The following is a 22,195-nucleotide window of genomic DNA, read 5'->3' on the forward strand; positions in this document are numbered from 1 at the left end:
TAAACTCAGCGATACCAAATACGTGTATATTTTTTATTTTTTTAACCCTTTCATTTTCAATGGGTCGAAAGGGGGGTGATTTGAATTTTTAGGTTTTTTTATTTTTTAAACTTTTTTTAACTTTTTTTTTTTTTCATTTTACTAGGGGACTATATGGATCAGCAGTCCGATCGCTCTGCCATATCTGCTGATCACAGCTACACAGCTGTGAACAGCAGATATGCTCATTTCATGTCTCACCAAGCTCTGGGCCGGGTGAAACAGTAAGGCTATGTGCGCACATCTGCGTTCTGCAGTGGCAAATATTCTGCAGCGTTTTGTCACTGTATGTGCATTTCAAAACACAGCCGAAAAGCTGCGTTTTGGATGTATTTTGAGTGCAGAATGGGTGCAGAATTCATGCATTCTGGATGCCTGCTCGGCCATAGACAGAGTGGGAAAAGCATCCAAAACGCACAAAAGAAGTGACATGTTGCTTTTTTGAACGCAGCGATTCGGCCACAAATTTCAGCATGCAAATCGCTGCAATCTAAAATGCAATGTGCGCATGGAATTTGCACAGGTTACATGGACTTTGCTGGGGATGCAGAACGCATGTGTTTACGCTGCAGTGCAAAGCGCTGTGTAAACGCATGCAAAACGCACATGTGCGCACATGACCTAGATGAGTCAAGCAAGCTACAGGAGTCATCACATGACCCTGTGCTACCATGACAACCAACGGAAGTCACGTGATCACATGATGTGACGTCCGGTATCGGCGGTATGTAAACGTTCACTGCGCTCGTGATTATAATGGCGCTGTCACTTATTGACAGCGCAATTTAAGAGGTTAAAACGGCACGAGCGAATAACAATTCCGCTCGTGCCTAGCAGGCACGTCAGCTGTATAAATCAGCTGAGATGTGCACCGATTAACCCTATGACCGCTAGAACATCATTTTACCGCCTCCAGTTGTTAAGGGGTTAATTAGTGACTTTTTCATTTTTGACAATTCATCAAATGATTAAAGCATTTTTTCAAGTTGTTTTTTGTGGTTTAGTTAATTTTACTATACTTCCTTCAATATGGCTTCTCCATATATTTTAAACAGACTTATATAATGTGACTTGTTTTAAAAAAAAGTTGCAAAACTTTGTTCAAATTTACTCCTGTCCCCCCTGGAGTGATTTTATGTACAACATCTAGCTTAGGACAATTATTGCAACATTTTCCCACTAAAGAGTTGCAAAACCAGTAAAAATACAGAAAAGACATTTTGGGGCTTTACATAAAATTCATGAATCATGTGCACCAATTTGATGAATTTGGGGTAAAAACGTAAGCGGAAATATAAAGTCAAAGAAAATTGGCTTAAGAAGAATGCACATGATGAATTGGACCCAAACTGTTTTATAATAGTCGGTAGTGCATTTGGAGAGGGCAAGTATTTTCTGATATTATTAATTTTACACAACACTGGCCAATAGAAGGGAGAAGTATGAAATTGGAAAACCCCTTTGAAATGTCTTTTTCCTTGTTGGTTTCAGCTATATTAGAAGATTTATTATTTACAGTTATAAAATGATAGCCAAGTGACTCTGTTTCACTGCCATCAAGTTTGTAATCCACTTTTACTGCATTCATTCTTAAAATCTTATTAAAAAAAACCCACCACATTATGTAAAATAAAAAAGGTTAGTATTATACATTCCTATAAAATAACCTATAGAATTTCTCTGTGTAAGGCCTTACAAATGCACACTCACCAGATGAAGCAGGCATCCCCCTGAAGTGATACGTGTATGTGGATCGGCTCCATCCTTTAGTAACTGCAAAACTGTTATAAACCACATGAATAAAAAATGTACATTGTTATTATGAATAAATATAATATTTTACATTTTGTTACATTTTTTGGATTTGCTTTAGTTTCTTGTAGTTTGTACATACAGGGGTGTGGCTCACCCTTTTTGGGCTTGGCATGTTGTCTAGCTTTCCACCGGATGGTGTAAAACAGTCAGACTAGGACCTGCTCTGCCCTGCCTATTTTTAGACCTGCTGGCGCATAGCAGGGTAAGATACTAGAGTACTAAAGTTAAGGATCATCCTGATTGGGTACATTTGGTGTGATGGGATAGCTTTTATGCTTTTGTTCAAAATAGTGTCAACTACACTGACAAGCAAAAGGACAACAATGTTTTGAAGTTTTGACTTTCAGGCTCCATGTTTCATCATTCACTACAGCTTTGAGTATGAGACTACCTTCATTTTATAGGCCATTATCTTGGCTACCTCATGCATAAATTTGACTTGCAGCTATTAATAAATTAATTAATAAATGTTAGTTATGCAGATTCTTGTTATGTTATGTTGCATTGTTACTGTTTTGCTCCTAAAAAAAATCTAAATTTAAATTTTGATTAGTTTGTTAGAATTTTGTAAAATACCTTTTTGGCTTTCATCACTGCCCAAATCCTTCTAGGAATGTTCTTCATCAGATTCAATATTCAAAATAACAGTTGGACTAAAGTAATGGAGAGAGTTTTCTGATAAGTTTTTGAGGAAAAAATGAGGTTTTGTGCACATACAATTGGCTAACTTTACTTGAGCCCAGTTACCACGCCAAGGTATAACTCCCAACTGGGTCCTAATCTAAGTTTCTGCCTCTTTTCATGTCAATCATGATCTTTTATATGGGCTACAAAAGAAAAGAAAAATTAAAACACCTGAGGTCATTGGGACGAGTGCGTAGACAAAGGACATAACTCCATAATGCAAAGTAGAAGAATTGCCTGTCACTTCCTAAACTAAAAGGTCTGAACTGGCGCAAACTGAACATGGCATACATACTTGAGTATGGTAACTGAGCTCGAGTAAATTTGGCCAATTTTATTTGTAAAATAACTCATATTTTCTCAAAAACTTTGTTCATGCTTTCTGGGCAGCAATGCATATTCTCATTTCAATATTCACTATTTACATTCTTCAGTTATTTTTCCCTCCCCTTTACTTGAGTGCAACTGTTAGATTTGATATTGTATGCTATGACCTTCAGTTTAGAAAGTGCCGGCAATTCTTCTACTTCATCAGATTAAAGCATGTCTCCACTGAAATCTGATCCTAGGTCTATTTTACATGTTTCCAATGTTGGTACATACTGGTCAACTCACTTGGGTATGAATACAGGTTTTCTTTCAACTCTAAGTACAAGTGTTTGATTGGGGTTGAGGTCTGGGACTGAGGTGTCTAGTCCAGCACATACAGTATGCTTTGGGTTGTTGAGCCTACTGAAACACTATGTCTTCCTTTTCCTACCCATAGTATTCGAGTGTATGAAGTAACTTGTCTTGTAGGATACTTACATATAGCTCATGATTGAGACCGTTATCAACTTTGGACAAGTATTCAATGCCTTTGGCTGTGAAACAACCCCATATCATCAGGCTTCCTCTGCAAAACTTGAGAGTTCCTTTAATTTCTTGATCCATTAGCCCCTTTTTCCCTTATTTCTTCCAGACCCATTTGCTCCCATCAGAGCTTAGTCTTTTGACTTTTGTCTCATGGTCCAATATTCTACTGTCAACTTTTTGTACTTTTTTTTAACTTGCGCTGATGTTTCTTATGATGCTATTGAAGTCAAAGTTTCTTCACCTTTTTTAGAACCACCATTCCAGCCTTGTGTAACATGCATTGCATAGTGATGCATGGACATCTGTGATCTTACTACAGAAAAGCATGCAAGCCACCTCCACTGCCGTGTTTGTTGACCCAGGACCGATAGACCTTGTGCTAAGCTGTATATTGGATTTTTTTTACCTGGACGTCCACCTCTTGACTTTTGAATGGATGGACGGACTTCATTTTATATTCTTCCAACTATCATGGCACTCAAATGATGCAGTTTGGCAATACTCTTGGCCGAGAGACCCCAATCGATGAGCTGAGTGATGCTTTTTCTCTTTTCTTGGGAAATCCTCTCTATGGCTCGATTTGAGCCAGTGACCTTTTGCTTGGGAATCAACCTAATAAAACACTGAGCTTTTAGGAAATGTGAGAAAATGTAGTGACAAGTATCTGCATAACTAATCATATGTTAAATAGTTGCAAGTCAAATTTATGTATGAGATAGCTAAGTTGATTGCCTATAAAATGAACGTATTCTCACGTTCGACGCTATAGTGCATATTGAGATATGGAGCATAAAATTCAATAGTTCAAACATCATCACTGTATGTACCCTTTGTTATTTATATGCACTATTTGTAGTTATTTATTGCAGAGTATTTGCTCACTGATTTTATTCTATGCTCTGATTGTTACATATATCACGAACATAACAAGATGTTTCCCGTAGAATGTAAGTGAAGGCAAAATAAATTCTATGATTTTTTTATGTTATTCCTAATACATGCAAGGGAAATAAAAAACATTGTTTTTAAAATATTAACCAAAATGAAGATAAGGTCATAATATTGAATAAACACACCGGGGTACCACTACGTAGTGGCTCCCGAGTGGGTATGTTCTTCAATGAACATTATATAACAGGAGAACAGGAAGAACGAAAACCAAGAAAATAGTAAAAACTTTTTTAAAATATTTTGTTATGCAAAAATTGTGAATAATACAAAATTAAAACACAAAAGATCAGGCAAGAGACAGGGTTGGCAATTAGTGAATGAAAACCTGCATATGATGGACAGGAAAATAAGAATTGAGCCCCCTCTCCCAGCCAGTGTGACCACTACATGAATAAAGAAGTTTTGGAAAAAACAAGAATGTCAAAAATATAGATATAATGATGAATATCAAGGTGTAATGACAAATGCCTTTCTCTGTGTAAGTGATAACCTATAGCTCCAATTACGGACAACCATGCAAAATGGATGGAATAAATGTCAGAGACATGATATATCATGATATATCACAACTGGCTGGCTGTAATCACATAATGAAACCGACTAAGACCAGTAAAATTAAAATTAATCATATGTACAAGAGGTTAGAAGATATATTAATATGCCAAGTCAGTAACTCTAAACTGTGTACATAACAGTGGCATTTAAAGAGGCCAATAGTCAATTATGGAAAACATGACAACACACAGCACAAATGTAGCACAATCATGTCTCTGATTGTAAAATGCCCATATAATGGAATTAGGAGTTCATGGAAAGACATTTATATCCTTTTTCTAAAGAGAAGCAGTCAAACTGCATATACGAAAAGAAAAAAGGGGACAGAAAAATATACCTGAGGTGAAGATTGGTCACAGTGCATGGGAGGAGGAGATCCCCAACGATTGTTTCGCTAGTACTTTTTCCAGGGGCAGTGTAGAGGGTTTGGAATCAGTGCTGTTCATATGATGTCAGCACAGGTGTACAAGATCATAGTATGATTGCAGACATAATGGCGCACGCGCAGGCTGCAGAGGATCGAGAGGTAGTGGAGGAGACCATGCCGCCAGTAACGGTGCACACACGGGAGACAGGGATGCGTCACCATAGCTCCCGAACATGCGCACACAGCAGCACAGAAATCCACCACCGCTCGGCCGTCGTCAGGCCGGCGAGTGTGCACCGCTGCAATCACAGATCGCCTCAGACCTAACAAATAGAAGGCCGAGTATAATGAACATGTATTTGAGCTATGTAAGAGTGACTACAAGCAGGAACTCTTAAGTCTCCCACACCTATTACCACCAATGCATACAGGAACATTCGATTTCGATTCGCCTGCACCCCGCTGATGAAGCTTTGGCGACACGCGCGTCCGGGTTGAAGGATATTTGCCTACCCACCTCTGAACCACCACTATCTGGCTCTCCATTCTCACACCATGGGTAAGTCCACAAACTGTTGTTATCTGATGTGACTATTTGATCACATAGTGTGTCTTCATTATAGCTGCACGGGTTTGTTTACTTATTGTCTTGATACTATGATGGGTTGACCTGGGTGGTTCTTTGATGGGTGGGTGAATATAGAATCCACTTACCTCATATTTGCATGTTTGTAAAATGAATTTTACCTTTTTGGTTATTATTTAATAAATTTGATATTTATAATCTGAATCAGACTCCTATACGTGTTTTACACGAGTCTTTGATGTATTAGAGCTATGTAAGAGTGACTACAAGCAGGAACTCTTAAGTCTCCCACACCAATTACCACCAATGCTTTCAGGAACAGGTAGTTACATTAATATATAGTCACTGTGGATACAATCAACTGGTACTAATAAATAGTAATAGTAATGCAAATGGTACGGAGAGAGATATGGATTCCAATAAAGATGCTGGAGTCTTGAATAGTATGTAAAAGAATATATACACAAAAAGGCCTGTATGTGAAAGATAATAGAAAGAGAAAAAAAAAAAATATTTTTTTTTTTTATTTTTTCTTCTCTCTTTTTATTATTTTTATATACAGGCCTTTTCTTGGTGAGGGCCTCAGAATATTTGTTTTCTTCCCATTATTAAGGAGTGGGACTCATAGACCAGTAAAGCCTATGCACTATGTGCAAGGGCTGCCAAAATTAGAAGGAGGGAGTCATTGATAGAGACTCGTGGGAGATAGGTCTTGTGTAAATGCATGAGTAAGTAAGCTATCTGCTGGTATTATGTTTACATGTGTATTCCACTGGGATTTATTCTTCACATGTTTGGGCTGATTTTGCCCCTGCTTCTCATGGTGATCCCTCTGACCTGACTGCCCCTATTTGGGCTCTGGGTTTTTACCTTTTCACGTGGTTTTATACCTTATTTCTGTGCAATCCTTTGGATCACTGTCCTTGGTGCGTTTTAATCTGTATCTTTTTGTACTTAATAAAGATTATATATATTTTCTCACCTGATCCAGTTTGAAGTGATTTTTTTTAAAGACTTGACATGGGTTTTTATATCCCCCTCCTTATCTCTGGTCTATTATAATGCTTCTAGAGGGGTTAACCATCTCTAACATATGATGTCGAAAGGGTCTGCTTGTGTCCTATCCTGTTCTACCATTCTAAGACGGAAGAATTTGTCTTCTTACACTGACTATAGCTTTCTGCTACACCGGTCCATGTGCTGTTGTTTTCCAGTCTGGTGATTTACTGCGTGCTGATTGGAGTGCTGTGGAAATTCTCCTGTCATCTGGTTATTTCCTCCCTACTTTAGTTATTCTGCTTTCACTTGTCTGATTACTCTATGTGGGTGTGCTGTGTGATAGAGTTTTTGTTTCCCCTGTTTGTCTATCACTGTTGGTGTTTACACACTCCTATCCCAGCCCCTCCCCCGGATAAGGAAGGAAGGGGTACTAGATCACGTCCAGTCAGAAGCAGGAGTAGGAATGCCCAGATATTGTCACCATCAGACGTATCTCTAGGATTAGAGACAGCTAGGGCCACCTAGCCTGTTGGCCAGTTTAGGAGCCCAAGTCCCATGTTAACTACTGCCACTCCGTTACAGATTGCAAGGCAATAATCCCTATATATATGCCTCTAATTCAAATCTATCACTCCTCTAGCAGCTATCCCTGCATTTTTTCCGGGGTAGAGTGTGCCAAGCATTGCATCACCAGGTCTTGATGAAATGCAACCATCCAATAACAGTAATACCCGTAGACAACATGGCTACAGCATTACCATGATTGCCAGGCAATTCCTGCATGTTTACTGACTGAAAAAAGCTGCAATTCATGCAAGATGGGGACCCGAACATGGTGCTCAAGTACCCATGATACTTAATCGAGTAATAAGCATACCAGAACACCCTGATGCCGTCACTAATAAAGATCTGGAAAGACAATAATCACAAATAGGGTTTTATCCAGGTAAAGATGATTACAAAGGGTAGGAATCTTGTTCACTTGATGTGATTGTCATTGTGTTACGGTTGCTGTGGCACTGGAGTCTATGTCCAGATTTCTTGCTACTGCACATGTGCGAGCACTGGAGACTAAAGGCTGCTTTACACGAGCCAATCCATCATGCGATTTCTTTGGCAAAGTCTTTTTTTTTTTTGTTTGTATCGCTGATAGGTAGTTGTCCATGTGTCACACGTTGAGTGTTGTTAAACGACCCCAAAGCACTCATCGATATATTAATTGGCCATGGCGGACGTCCAAAAGGCTTCACACATGTTTTCCTTTGGTCAATCTGTCTTTTGTATAGGCGTAATTAGGCAAACTATACACCCCTCCGTGACGTTGTCTGAATTGTTGCACACCCTGAATTCTTCTGACCTGCTCAATCCAGTTCTGCTAATGTGGTTGATTGGTTAGATCCCATATATATTGTTTCTCTTCTGCGTCCGTCTTTGTTGCCTCGTGTGTCCTTAGCATCAGTCTTGTTTTTTGTTTGTGGTCTGGTTTATGTCGATTTCAGAGTATCTATCTTCAAAAGGTGGGTTAGTTTTGTTTTTTATGGTTTTTTTATTGTGTTATTTAGCCGTTCACAATGTGTCTCTTATGTATTTTTATTTGTTTTTTTTTTTGTATGTTTTATTGTGTATTATGTTTTTTGAAACATAATAAGGTTTTGTTTTTTTCTTAATTTTTGTTTTTTTTCGTTTACAAAAACAAAAAGATTACATGTTTATTATAACAGTGTAAAATAAAATGTTCTCATATATTCCTTCACAGATGACGGCTCATCAAAACTAATTATTTTTGCGTGATTTCATTGAAAAATATCGCACATTAACCTGTCTTTGGAAAATTAAATCGCCTGAATATAGTAACAAACGCATCAAACAAGCAGCTTATGCGGATCTGATTAGTTTCTATAAAAACCATTTTCCTAATGAGCCTGTGGATGTAAATCTTATCAAGAAAAAAATACAAGGAATACGCACTGTATATAAAAAGGAACTCAATAAAGTCGAGGAGTCACGACATTCAGGGGCTGCGACTGCCGATCTTTATGTCCCACGGCTGTGGTATTTTGATCTACTTGACTTCACAAGAGATCAAGAGATTCCAAGGTCATCAACAAGTATGCTTTCCATTCAGGAGTCACAAAATGGGGCGATTGACAGCGAACAAACAAACGTAAGAAAAATTAGGACTAATGCACTATAAAACACTGTGCATGACGCCAAGGCTGAATGTTGACACATCATGACTACAGCTCCGTATTTTATAACAGTAATAACCAATCAAAACGTATCTGCTACAACCAATCCGATTAGATTAGGCGTGATTATTTAAAACCACAAATACGCCCTGAACGTTTAATGACGTCACAAACAACTACGAGGCTGGCCGATTACACGGTGTCACACTTTGCAATGTGTCGTTCATGAAGACTAAACTGAACGATTTTTTGGAATTAAACGATGAGTACACGATGGCCGAATTTCAAACGATTAGGCATCGGTTGGACTCACAAGGAGCTGTCACATGAGAAGATGTCGTTACGAATGACGGAAGTGCGTCACAAAATCCGTGACCCCAACGATGCATCGCACAATAGATCGACTCGTGTAAAGCAGCCTTAAGTCCTATCTTGGAGCCATTGCACATGTGCGGGTGACATCATCGCTGACACGAGGTCACATGTCTCTGACACCTTCTATGCCGATTGGCTGCTGGTCATGTGCTTGTGACACGTGGTCACATGTCTCTGACACCTTCTATGCCGATTGGTCGCTGGTCATGTGCTTGTGACGCTTTGCTCGGTGATAGGCCAGCGTGACGTCATTCTTGTCGTTCTGGCAGCGGATTGGTTCTGGTGTCCTCCATCTTGGATGAGGCACAGAGTCTATATAAGACCCTGACGCACGCTGCATGGCGTTCAGTCCTCTTGGTTCATGCATGAGAGTAGACGCTCTGTGCACGTTCCTCTAGGCATCTCTCTGTCTATGCTAGGTGAGCGCTACCGGCAGGGTAGCGTTCTTATACCTTACAGCTTCGGCTGCAGTCCGTATCCTTACCTCTTAGGGGAGCGGACATAGGCAGGTGCCTGAGGCACATGGTCTGGCTGGGCCTTGTGATTCTACTCGTAGGTGGACGTTGCCGCTAGGGTAACGTTCCTTTTACTGCATCTGGCAGTTGTTCGTATCCTCGCACACTAGGGGAGCGAACAGAGGTAGGAGCTTTGTGCGGCTTATGCTGCTGTCCATCTCTTTTGCACCACTAGAAGAGCGGACCTAGGCAGGTGCCATATCTAGTGGTTCGTGTCCTCGCACACTAGTGGAGCGAACACAGGTAGGAGCTTTGTGCGGCTTACGCTGCTGTCCGTCTCCTGGCACCACTAGAGGAACGGACCTAGGTAGGTGCCATTTCACACTCACTGCTTTTGTCTCTGTGATCATTAACAGAGACCATTCCACACACCCTCCAAGTAAGGGAGGAATTGCCTTATTTACTAATTATATTCCTCTGTGAGTTTAACAGAGGTATTGCACTCTGCCATAGTCTGCAGCAGAGTCTTTGCACGGTGGACCCTGACTGTCTGATATTCCTTTAGGTTTTATTATCAGACAGCCCCCCGTAACACATTGTCACAACCACTGTATAGATGTAAATTGACTGCAGCAGCCCCATAGTATAAAAGAAGCTGAAACCTGGAAGGAACGGTTTAATCAAGCGCAGATTAACCCCTCTCTTTCAGTTTTCAGCTTCCTTTAATTAATATAGAATGGAAGTTTAGCCACATACTGATTGTGTGTGCAAGGAAGAAGATTCTCTAAGGTACCAGGCTACACACAGTAACTGTCCCCAAATGGTCAGGACTTCCTGGATATCTGGAAGTGGAATAGCCAAAAGGAGAGCTCAGCTTCATTGTGTATGACTATGAGCCCAATAAGATATAGCTGTGGGCTTGTTAAATCCCGGAAACAGTACATGCAAAATGGGGCTGGAGAAACAGCATATATGCCTGGACTTTTCAGGCTGGTGCATGGGTATCAAGGGAAGTGGGCTGTGGTTAGTGATGAACAAATAGGTGACATGTACTTTTCAAGTTATTCCTGCCGTTTCTAAAATGTTATTTGCAAGTGATCTGCCACTACATGAAACCAAATTTTCTATGTATAAAATAGAAGATGTGAACAACAAGCTTGTACCTGCTATTTTCTGTACATAGGTACATCGGTTCCACTAGTAAGGTTGACTTAATTTTTATAATCTGGACTGAATCCTTCCTTGCTATTGCATCAGCAGTTTCAAGTATGAAGGTATGCGGCCTGAGTGGCAAACATCTGAGGGACTCACAACAAAAACACTTAGAGGAACCTGTTTCAGTAGTCTCAAGGGTCACAACGGAACAACTCAGCCCATTTGACCCTTACACAGTTATAGTACATGAAAAAGAAAAGCCTTTTCAAAGAACAGCTGGCTCTGTGGAGAATTCAGTGTTTACTTTAGGATAAAAGATTCAATTGGATATTCAATTCATACAGCGATCACAGTGTCGTCTATATTTCAATGATATAAGGAGAGCTTAATGACACCGGCAGAACAAGGACATTGCAAACAGCAGCTTTCTGTACTCCAATGAATATTATTTAGGGCTGAGAGGTAGAGTAGGATCAATGGCAGTTAAGCCTCTAATCTTTGACAACGCAACTATAAAACAATACAACCATTACATTTTCTTCTTTCTACACCATTATTAACAAAGGCTGGACACAATGGATTAAACATAAGCTTCCTCTTACCTTCTTTGTCATCATGGTGGATTATTGCATCTTGTATTTTGTCACAGAGCTGAAAATTAACTTTATAATTTTTTTTCTGTTTGCTTTTTCTTTTATAAGCATCTTGTTTTTGTAAAGCTTTTTCACGTTCATAATAAGCCTTAATCTGCTCGCAGCGCATACGTCTCACCAGACGCTGGCGCTGTCCCAAAGGAAGAGATTCCAGCAAACACTGGTCAATTTCCATGTCATGTGATCGAAAAACATTACAAAGCTGGAAACAGCCTGCAAGACAAATAGAAAATGGAAAAGAAAAGAGAATTATTGGGAGGTCCATCAGAATGTACAACTGCAACGTTACATTTTACAGCAATTTACAAAACAATATTTGAAAAACATGTAAAGGTGATGAAGCTCATTCCAGTTGAGAAGTGGCTAATAGAAAATGCAGTACACAATAGTCATGGTATTTTTTTTGTGTATTTTATCTTTTTTCAATACATGTCACTCATTTACTGTAAATAGAATGCTTTAAAGTGGATCTTTGATTATATTTCACAATCTGAGTGGCATAACTGTCACAGGGGTATATGGATGGAATCTGGGCTCCTAGGCTGACCCTAAGACTGGAGCTCTTGTGCTGTCCCTTATCTCAAAGGTAGACTTGAAGGCAGCCAGGTTCGATCCTCCAACATAGCTCTGTCTCCTTTCCAAGCCCTGATACTACTTCCCCCTACTCAGTGGGCGGGCCGAAAACACAGTAACCAAAACCCTACAAATAATCACACATAAGGGTAAATTAAAACATGCACACAGCACTCAAACACATAGGATGGACAGTATGTGAACTGGGGAGTAACGCAAGAGTGGTACGAAATAAATACACAACTGGAGGATCACACATCAATCTGAACTTCAACTTGAAGATCACCATGGAACTAGATAAACACGTGAACCAGGAAGCGAAAAGCTATATCCGGCACAGTCCCAGAATCCAGAACCTTATTGTGAGGTAAATCCGGAGATATGACGATAAATCATGATATTCAAGTATGTCAGGAAGCCATCTCCTGGTGTCACCCCCCCCCCTTTCCTTCACACAACTGGTTTAGCAACAAACTCCATGGCCATGTCCTGTGATATGGAAATTAGGTGGCTTTAGGACAAAGGACACAGGATGACTCCCTGCCGTCACCCTGTAGTAGGAGCTGCTAGCTAGTTAGCAAGGCTATGGAAATAGCCAGACAGAACGACTCCAGTAAAAAATGGTTCATATCTCGCAAGCCATATTTCCGATAAATATGGCAACCATAAAAATGGTGTCTCCGCATGTGGACGATGCTGGCACCCCCTTTTTATGGGAACAGGACATTGGGAAATGCCCCAGGCGTGATGTCAGCCAATGGGGAACTGGCAGACAGGTCATGAGTCCCCTCGTTCTGTAGCTAAATTCATAACTGTCACAATGAGAGCATTGGCGTCCGTCTACGACGCTCCCAGGCAAAGTTATGGCCAAAATCCCCTTTTCTGGATAATTCTGATCCATGCAGGGGGAGTGGCAGTGCTTCCCCGTGAGGTCACTAAGGTAGGAGGAGACCTGGATTTGCCCAGGTTGATAACCCTGCTTCGGCCATTTTCCAAGGTTCTTCTCGCTGGGGGCACGTGTAGGAAACATCTGTGGGAGTTCCTGGAAACCTGGTCTACAGCGCCCCCCTGTGGCCAGACGCAACAAGGTAACTGATTGAACTGTGTATGCCTGTTTGTAACCCATGCTTTATCTGTAACTGTACTCTGACATATGTATATTCTGTAGATTCCCTATTGTATATATCGTAGTTCTAGTGTGCTTTAAGCTGATTAAATTATATAATTAATCTTGGGCTGTTCTGTTATCTCGATCTCGAATCCCACGTCTGTGTGTTCGGCTAATAGTTACCGTAAATCGGTTGGTGGCAGCGAATTGTGCCAAGGATTATTGTGGGGAGGCCAGTGAGATTCGGGAAGATATTATATATTCCGCCCGCGGAGGTCGGGGGAATATATACCCTACTCTCACCGGGGACCCTTCAATAATCGGCATAAGTAGTATAGCGGCCTCCTTGCTTATTGTCGGGCAATTCCATAATTGGCCTGACTATAAGAGGGGCGCTAGAGAGCGCGTCACGTGCTCTGTCTGTCGGTCGGGAGGTATAAAGGAGGGGTGACACCCCCTTGCTACCCCCCGATTGTGACGTACTGGTAGCCAGCGCGGGGGATTTCTGAGTGACCCCCCCGGTGGTTTGTGACATATTGGTGGCATAGCGGTGGGATCGAGATAATAGTGTGTGTGAGTGTGAGACCCATACTCCCAGACACTAAAGACTGCCTGCAGCAGCTGTGGCTGCTGGGGTCTTCAGACTAGCTCAACACTAGAGTGTCAGAGTGCAGATACTGTAAGGTGTGTGGAGGCATCAGGTGTCAGTTCTGTGTCAGTGACCAAAGTCTGCAACAATGGCTGATAGCACCAGGAGCAAAGCCAAAGGAATGGCCGATGCTCAGGCCAGAGACGATGAGGAGGTTGTCCACGAGCCCTCCAGGAGCTCGACGCCAGAAAACAGCTCTGCAGAGGACATCGCACAACCTGGGACTGCTGGACAAGATGAGGAGGAGCTCGCCCAAGGTTCCTCAACGAGCCAGATGCCAGCCCTCCGCTCTGCAATGGACAGTGAAGCACCAGGCTCCGCAGCGGGCCGCAGATCACCACGTGCCATTCCACCGAGCCTGGGAGGCTCGGATAGCCTTCTTCAAATGGCTATGGCCCTTCTCCAGGCTGGAGACCGGGATACCTACGAGATACTCATGGCAGAGCGCAGGGCAGAGCGGCAGGCAGCGCGTGAAGAGCGCCAGGCAGAGCGTGACTACCAGCTGCAGCTAGCTCAGCTCCGGCCCTCATCAGCCACCCGTGACCTTCCAGACACCAAACTTCCAAAGGTCCGTGTTGAGGACTTCCCAGTGCTGGAGAAGGATGGAGACTTGGACTCTTTCTTGACTGCTTTTGAACGGACTTGCTTGCAGCATCATCTGAACAAGGACCAGTGGGCCAAATACCTGACCCCCCGTTTAAGGGGTAAGGCCCTGGATATCCTTGGGGACTTGCCTGCTGAGGCAGATCAGGGCTACGACACCATCAAGCGGGCCCTGATCCAACAGTACAACCTCACCCCGGAGTCCTACCGCAAGAAGTTCCGGAGCCTACAGAAGGGACCAAAGGACTCCTGGGCTGACCACCGGCGGGCACTTGCCCGAGCTGCCGACCACTGGACCCAAGGCCTGCAGCTTTCCACCGGACCGGAGATCCTGGACTTGTTCATCACGGAGCAACTCTTGTGGAACTGCCCTGAGGATCTCCGCCAGTTCATCCGAGACCAGAAGCCAAAGGGATCCACGGCTGCAGCTGCCCTGGCAGATGACTACACCAACAATCGGGCTCCTGAAGCCAGGAGAGCAGCCACCAGCAGCACCTGGAGAGGGGGTAAGATGAACTCTGCGACTGCCCCACCTGCCCCTAGACTGCAGGGGGTGTCCCCCTCAACTCCCCTCTCCAGGCCCGTGGCAGAGCCAAGACGGTGCCACCAGTGCAACCTACCTGGACACTTCAAGGCCATGTGCCCTCAGCGTCCCAAGGCCCCGGCTCCGTCCCCGTCCCAAGGGCCGCCCAAGGTGTATTGTGTGGGTGGGGGTGGTGGTAGGTCCCTGGACAGCTTCCAACCTGTCACCGTCGGCCAGTCTGTGACCATAGGACTGCGAGACAGCGCCTCGGAGGTGACTCTGGTGCGGCCTGAAATGGTGTCCCCCCAAGACTTGATCCCTGGAAAAACCCTCGCTGTCTCCGGGATTGGAGGCATTGACCCGGCGCTGCCTGTTGCTGACATTTATGTGGACTGGGGCGCAGGGCGAGGGGTGAGGGAGGTGGGGGTAACTGATCGGATCCCTGCAAACGTGCTACTTGGGACAGATTTGGGGCAAATAACCTCCCAGTTTGGCCCTGCCCCAAAGGCTGAACCTTCAGCCAGTGCTGACATGACTCCTGACAATGTTAATGTGTTATCTATGAATGATGTAAGGGAGGAGGGAGTGAACTCTGATATTTCTGCTTGCACAGACACCATAGACACACACACAGCTGCAGCTGTGACAGGGGAGGGGGTCAGAGAAAGGTGTGACAATGCCTCTACAAGTAACCAGCCTGTGAGCTGGGATCTGTTGCCCTCTGCAGGGATAAGCAGAGAGCAGGGTGCTGCAGGGGGAGGACCAGTGTGTGGGGTGGGGGCTACCACAGCAAATGTGGGGTCCCCAGAGATTTCACACCGGGGTTCTGTTGCTGCAGGAGGGGAACAGGCAGGTGAGATTGGGGCCGGTCCAGGAGCGGAAGTGCTCCCAGGTAAGATCTCGGTGCAGGGTTCCCCCACAACCGGGGTGTCAGGAAGCCAGGTAGGTCTGCCTGAACCGGCGACTTGGTCAGGAACGGAGGAGGAGCAGGCACGACCCACGGTCGCAGCGGCTGTGGCCGCTGTCACCCGCAGTGGGAGTGCTGGAAGCCAAGGGGCCTCCCGGAGGTCCGATAGCTCTTCCCCTTCTGACCAAGTGGCAGCCGAGTCAGGTGGAGGCCAGGACACAGGTCCCGGGGTACTGACTGAAGATGTGACAGTCTCGTCGATTCTGGCCACATCTAGTCAGGAGTTTCAGGCAGCGTTAGAAGCTGACGACAGCCTGAAAGCTCTAAAGGAGCAGGCGGCACAGCCTCCCTCGGACTCGGACCCGGAGCGAGTGGTCTGGGACCAAGGACGGCTGTACCGGGCCACGGTCCAGCAGGGTTCACCGGAGGCGTGGCCCAGGGACCGACAGTTGGTGGTACCCTATCCGTTCCGGACGGAGTTGTTGCGGATCGCACATGAGATTCCGATGGCCGGACACCTAGGGATCGCTAAGACCAAGGCCAGGTTAAACCAGCATTTCTACTGGCCAAAAATGGGGGCCGATGTGGCTGCCTACTGCCGTTCGTGTGAAACCTGTCAGAGAGTGGGGAAGGCGGGGCCACACCCCAAAGCCCCACTAGTATCTCTGCCAATCATCGATGAGCCTTTCAGGAGGGTGGCTGTGGATCTGGTCGGCCCGCTGGCCATCCCCAGCAGCTCCGGGAAACGCTTCATACTGACGGTAGTGGACTATGCCACCCGGTACCCAGAAGCAGTGGCCTTGTCGTCCATTCGGGCTGACAAGGTGGCCACCGCATTGCTGGAGATTTTCTCCCGAGTGGGTTTTCCCCAGGAAATGCTCACTGACCGGGGGACCCAATTCATGTCCCAGCTGATGGAGACCCTCTGTAAGCAAGTCCAGGTGCGACATCTGGTGGCCAGCCCGTACCATCCACAGACTAATGGCCTGTGCGAGCGGTTCAATGGCACCTTGAAGCAGATGCTTAAGATGTTGGTCGACTCCCATGGGCGTGACTGGGAGCGGTATCTCCCACACCTGTTATTTGCTTACCGGGAGGTTCCACAGGCCTCCACAGGATTCTCACCGTTTGAGCTCCTGTACGGGCGACGTGTGCGGGGCCCCCTGGCTCTGGTGAAAGAGGCTTGGGAAGGGGATTTGGCCACCCCTGGAGTGGCGGTTATCGAGTATGTCATGCGCTTCCGGGACAAAATGCAGGCCTTGACGCAACTGGTACCCGACAATATGGCTCAAGCCCAGGCCGATCAGAAGCGTTGGTACGACCAGAACGCTTGTGAGAGGACCTACCAAGTGGGTCAAAAGGTGTGGGTACTGGTCCCCGTACCACAGGACAAGCTTCAGGCAGCCTGGGAAGGCCCATACCTCGTGTACCAGCAGCTCAACCCTGTGACGTACCTGGTCACCCTGGACCCTGCCCGTGGAAGGCGGAAGCCCTTCCATGTGAACATGATGAAGGCACATCATGAGCGGGAGGCATGTGCGCTCCCCGTGTGCAACCTGCCCGAGGAGGGAGAAGCGGAAACCCTCTTGGATATGCTAGCCCAGGTTAGGGCAGGCGGATCCATTGAGGATGTGGAGGTTGGCCACCAGCTCTTGGAGGACCAACGGTCCCAGCTGTGGGCCACCCTACACCCCTTCCGGGGGTTGTTTACCAACCAGCCCGGAAGGACTGACTTGGCTGTCCATCACGTGGACACTGGGGATCATCCCCCGATCCGGCGTTCAGCATATCGGGTCTCCCTGGAGGTGCAGCAACACATGTGCCAGGAGATTGACGAGATGCTGGAGCTGGGGGTGATCCAGGCATCCAACAGCGCTTGGGCCTCGCCTGTAGTCCTCGTCCCTAAGAAGGACCGAACCACTCGGTTCTGCGTGGACTACAGGGGGCTCAATGCTGTCACGGTCGCCGATGCGTACCCAATGCCACGCATCGATGACCTGCTCGATCAGTTGGCCGGGGCTCAGTACCTGACCATCATGGACCTGAGCCGGGGATATTGGCAGATCCCCCTGACTCGCAAGGCCAGGGAACGCTCTGCCTTTATTACCCCATTTGGACTGTACGAGTCCACGGTGATGCCATTCGGGATGAGGAATGCCCCTGCCACTTTCCAGCGGATGGTCAACACCCTGCTCAAGGGACTTGAAGGGTACGCGGCCGCGTACCTGGATGACATTGCCGTCTTCAGTCCCACCTGGGAGGACCACCTAGAGCATCTAGCACAGGTGCTCAGGCGGATCCACCGGGCAGGTTTGACCATCAAGCCGGGAAAGTGTCAGCTGGCCATGAGCGAGGTCCAGTACCTCGGTCACCGGGTAGGTGGGGGAACGCTGAAGCCCGAGCCTGAGAAAGTGGAGGCCATCGCATCCTGGCCCACCCCCAGGACCAAGAAGCAGGTGATGTCCTTCTTGGGGACCGCTGGGTACTATAGGAGGTTTGTTCCATGCTATAGTAGCCTGGCAAAGCCCTTGACGGACCTCACCAAGAAGAAGCTGCCCTCCGCAGTCGATTGGACAATGGACTGCGAGACGGCCTTCCGGGCCCTAAAGGACGCCCTGTCCAGCCCGCCCGTGCTACAGGCAGCCGACTTCACGCGGCCGTTTGTAGTACAGACCGACGCCAGTGACTTCGGCCTCGGTGCGGTGCTCAGCCAGGTGGACTCTGCGAGCCAAGAGCACCCAGTCTTGTACCTGAGCAGGAAGCTGTTACCAAGGGAAGTTGCCTATTCCACGATGGAGAAGGAGTGCCTGGCCATAGTGTGGGCCCTGCAGCGTCTGCAACCCTATCTATACGGGCGCCACTTCATCGTGGAGACGGACCACAATCCCCTCAGCTGGTTGCACACCGTCTCTGGGACGAATGGGCGATTGTTGCGATGGAGCCTTGCGCTCCAGCAATACAACTTCACCATTTGCCACAAAAGGGGCCGTGACCACGGTAACGCAGACGGGCTGTCCCGACAAGGAGAGGTCGCGGACGGGCGCACGGGGGAACACCGGAGTGTGCTGCCCCCTAGCGCCCTCAAAAGGGGGGAGGTGTGAGGTAAATCCGGAGATATGACGATAAATCATGATATTCAAGTATGTCAGGAAGCCCTCTCCTGGTGTCACCCCCCCCCTTTCCTTCACACAACTGGTTTAGCAACAAACTCCATGGCCATGTCCTGTGATATGGAAATTAGGTGGCTTTAGGACAAAGGACACAGGATGACTCCCTGCCGTCACCCTGTAGTAGGAGCTGCTAGCTAGTTAGCAAGGCTATGGAAATAGCCAGACAGAACGACTCCAGTAAAAAATGGTTCATATCTCGCAAGCCATATTTCCGATAAATATGGCAACCATAAAAATGGTGTCTCCGCATGTGGACGATGCTGGCACCCCCTTTTTATGGGAACAGGACATTGGGAAATGCCCCAGGCGTGATGTCAGCCAATGGGGAACTGGCAGACAGGTCATGAGTCCCCTCGTTCTGTAGCTAAATTCATAACTGTCACAATGAGAGCATTGGCGTCCGTCTACGACGCTCCCAGGCAAAGTTATGGCCAAAATCCCATTTTCTGGATAATTCTGATCCATGCAGGGGGAGTGGCAGTGCTTCCCCGTGAGGTCACTAAGGTAGGAGGAGACCTGGATTTGCCCAGGTTGATAACCCTGCTTCGGCCATTTTCCAAGGTTCTTCTCGCTGGGGGCACGTGTAGGAAACATCTGTGGGAGTTCCTGGAAACCTGGTCTACAGCGCCCCCCTGTGGCCAGACGCAACAAGGTAACTGATTGAACTGTGTATGCCTGTTTGTAACCCATGCTTTATCTGTAACTGTACTCTGACATATGTATATTCTGTAGATTCCCTATTGTATATATCGTAGTTCTAGTGTGCTTTAAGCTGATTAAATTATATAATTAATCTTGGGCTGTTCTGTTATCTCGATCTCGAATCCCACGTCTGTGTGTTCGGCTAATAGTTACCGTAAATCGGTTGGTGGCAGCGAATTGTGCCAAGGATTATTGTGGGGAGGCCAGTGAGATTCGGGAAGATATTATATATTCCGCCCGCGGAGGTCGGGGGAATATATACCCTACTCTCACCGGGGACCCTTCAATAATCGGCATAAGTAGTATAGCGGCCTCCTTGCTTATTGTCGGGCAATTCCATAATTGGCCTGACTATAAGAGGGGCGCTAGAGAGCGCGTCACGTGCTCTGTCTGTCGGTCGGGAGGTATAAAGGAGGGGTGACCCCACTTGTTACCCCCCGATTGTGACGTACTGGTAGCCAGCGCGGGGGATTTCTGAGTGACCCCCCCGGTGGTTTGTGACACTTATAAAGGCTGGAGTTGGTGATTAGCAGCCTGAGCTCCCAGCAGCTGATCACAGGCCAGCATAAATTAACTCACACTGTACTGGAGAGCACTAAAGCCAGAACCAGCTGATGCCCATTACAGGCTGTGCAACTAAAGAATCCCAGGCAGCTTGTCAGACTCTGTAGTGTGAACAGAGTCTGCCACCGCCATGACACTCAGTGAGTGCAACACAACACTGCACAACAAAATGGCTAATAAGTAGATCTCCTAGACTTGTTGTGGTTGATGTTCCTGTCTTTGAAATTATGATGTAAATTTAGATACAAGTAAAATATATCTTTGTACCGTGTTAGCCAGTAGAGATAAAAAAATTGTTTAAAAGAACAGAGAGTCCTCAGTGGTTGATACCTTTTAATGGCTAACTGAATTATTACCATCTTTTCAGTTAGCCATTAAAAAGTATCAACCACTGAGGACTCTCTGTTCTTTTAAACAATTTTTTTTATGTCAATTTAAAAATTAACCACAGCATCTTCTTTAAGGCTATGTGCAAATGGCATCTTTTAGCCGCTGGAGGAGCCACCATGTTCTAGAAAATGCCAGCAGTTGTTTTCCTGAAGTGGCTTTGCTGTCGTTCTTTCTCTGCTTTCTCTGCTTTCTTCTCCTTGTTTGTTTACTGATTAATATTATTTTTTTTTATACAACAGACCATTACGAATATGGAGCTATCACATGTGTATTTTTTCATTTTTTTCTCATTTTTTTATTTTTAATTGGAGAAAAAAGGGCTGTTCGAATTTAAAAAAAAGATTAAAAAGAAAAAAGATTTTAACAGGTTAGCAGCCACAGGGAGAGCAGCTCCATCCACTGCTGTTAGAGGCGAATGGTGGCTGAATAACACAGCTATTATCTGCCTGGAAAGAAAGGGATCCGACAAATTACGGAATAATACTGGTGGTCATATGTCAGCAAGGGGTTAATTGTGTTTTCATTATCAACTGCTGCTTTCCCCACATTGTACGATTAGTGTATTGAGTATCCCATTTCTACTGAAGCATCTTGTGTAATGATACATATACTGTATTTATATATCTTTATGTTCTTTTTAATAAAATTTAAAGGAGTTGTCCGACATAAACTCAAAAATTTTTGATAAGATAATCTGTTCTGTATTGTCATATAAAACACCCCTAATTTGTTATTTTTTGTTTTCTAACTTTTGTTCCTCTTGAATTCACTCTTTATTTTCTGCAGCTCTTTGTTTACATTCAGCTCTAGCAAACATGACCACTTCCTGTGCAAAACCTCAGTCAGAGCTGTCACCACCCGGCTTCAGTGTCCAGCCCCTCCCCAGTGTCCAGCCTCGCCCCCTGCACATACATTCCATGTCAGTATTCTTCCCCAGCACCTGACCTGTTATCACTACAGCATTGCAAATAACAGCCCCACATCGGGCTCTGCACCCCACACCACTTCGAGCTCTGCACCCCACACCACATCGGGCTCTGCACCCCACACCACATCGGGCTCTGCACCCCACACCACATCAGGCTCTGCACCGCACACACGCACATATGGCTCTGCACCACACTCACGCACATATGGTTCTGCACCACACACACGCACATCGGGCTCTGCACCGCACACGCACTCTGCACCGCACATGCACATTGGGCTCTGCACCGCACATGCACATCGGGCTCTGCACCGCACACGCACATCGGGCTCTGCACCGCACACGCACATAGGGCTCTGCACCGCACACGCACATAGGGCTCTGCACCGCACACGCACAT

The 22,195-nt window shown here is 45.8% G+C and overlaps 1 protein-coding gene across 2 annotated transcripts in view; it reads right to left on the bottom strand.

Moving 5' to 3' along the window:
• Positions 1 to 22,195, bottom strand: part of MYO16 (myosin XVI) — a 926,147-nt gene that overhangs the window by 565,052 nt on the left and 338,900 nt on the right. For both annotated transcript variants that reach the window (XM_075336677.1, XM_075336676.1), the window contains exons 2-3: positions 11,628 to 11,891; positions 1,750 to 1,820 (exon numbers count right to left, since the gene is read on the bottom strand). In XM_075336677.1, coding sequence (XP_075192792.1) covers positions 1,750 to 1,820; positions 11,628 to 11,853 — 297 coding nt within the window. In that variant the 5' untranslated portion in view covers positions 11,854 to 11,891. The remainder of the gene's footprint in view (positions 1 to 1,749; positions 1,821 to 11,627; positions 11,892 to 22,195) is intronic.

The sequence above is a fragment of the Anomaloglossus baeobatrachus genome, chromosome 2 (genome assembly GCF_048569485.1).
Source record: "Anomaloglossus baeobatrachus isolate aAnoBae1 chromosome 2, aAnoBae1.hap1, whole genome shotgun sequence".
In the NCBI taxonomy this organism is placed as follows: Eukaryota; Metazoa; Chordata; class Amphibia; order Anura; family Aromobatidae; genus Anomaloglossus; species Anomaloglossus baeobatrachus.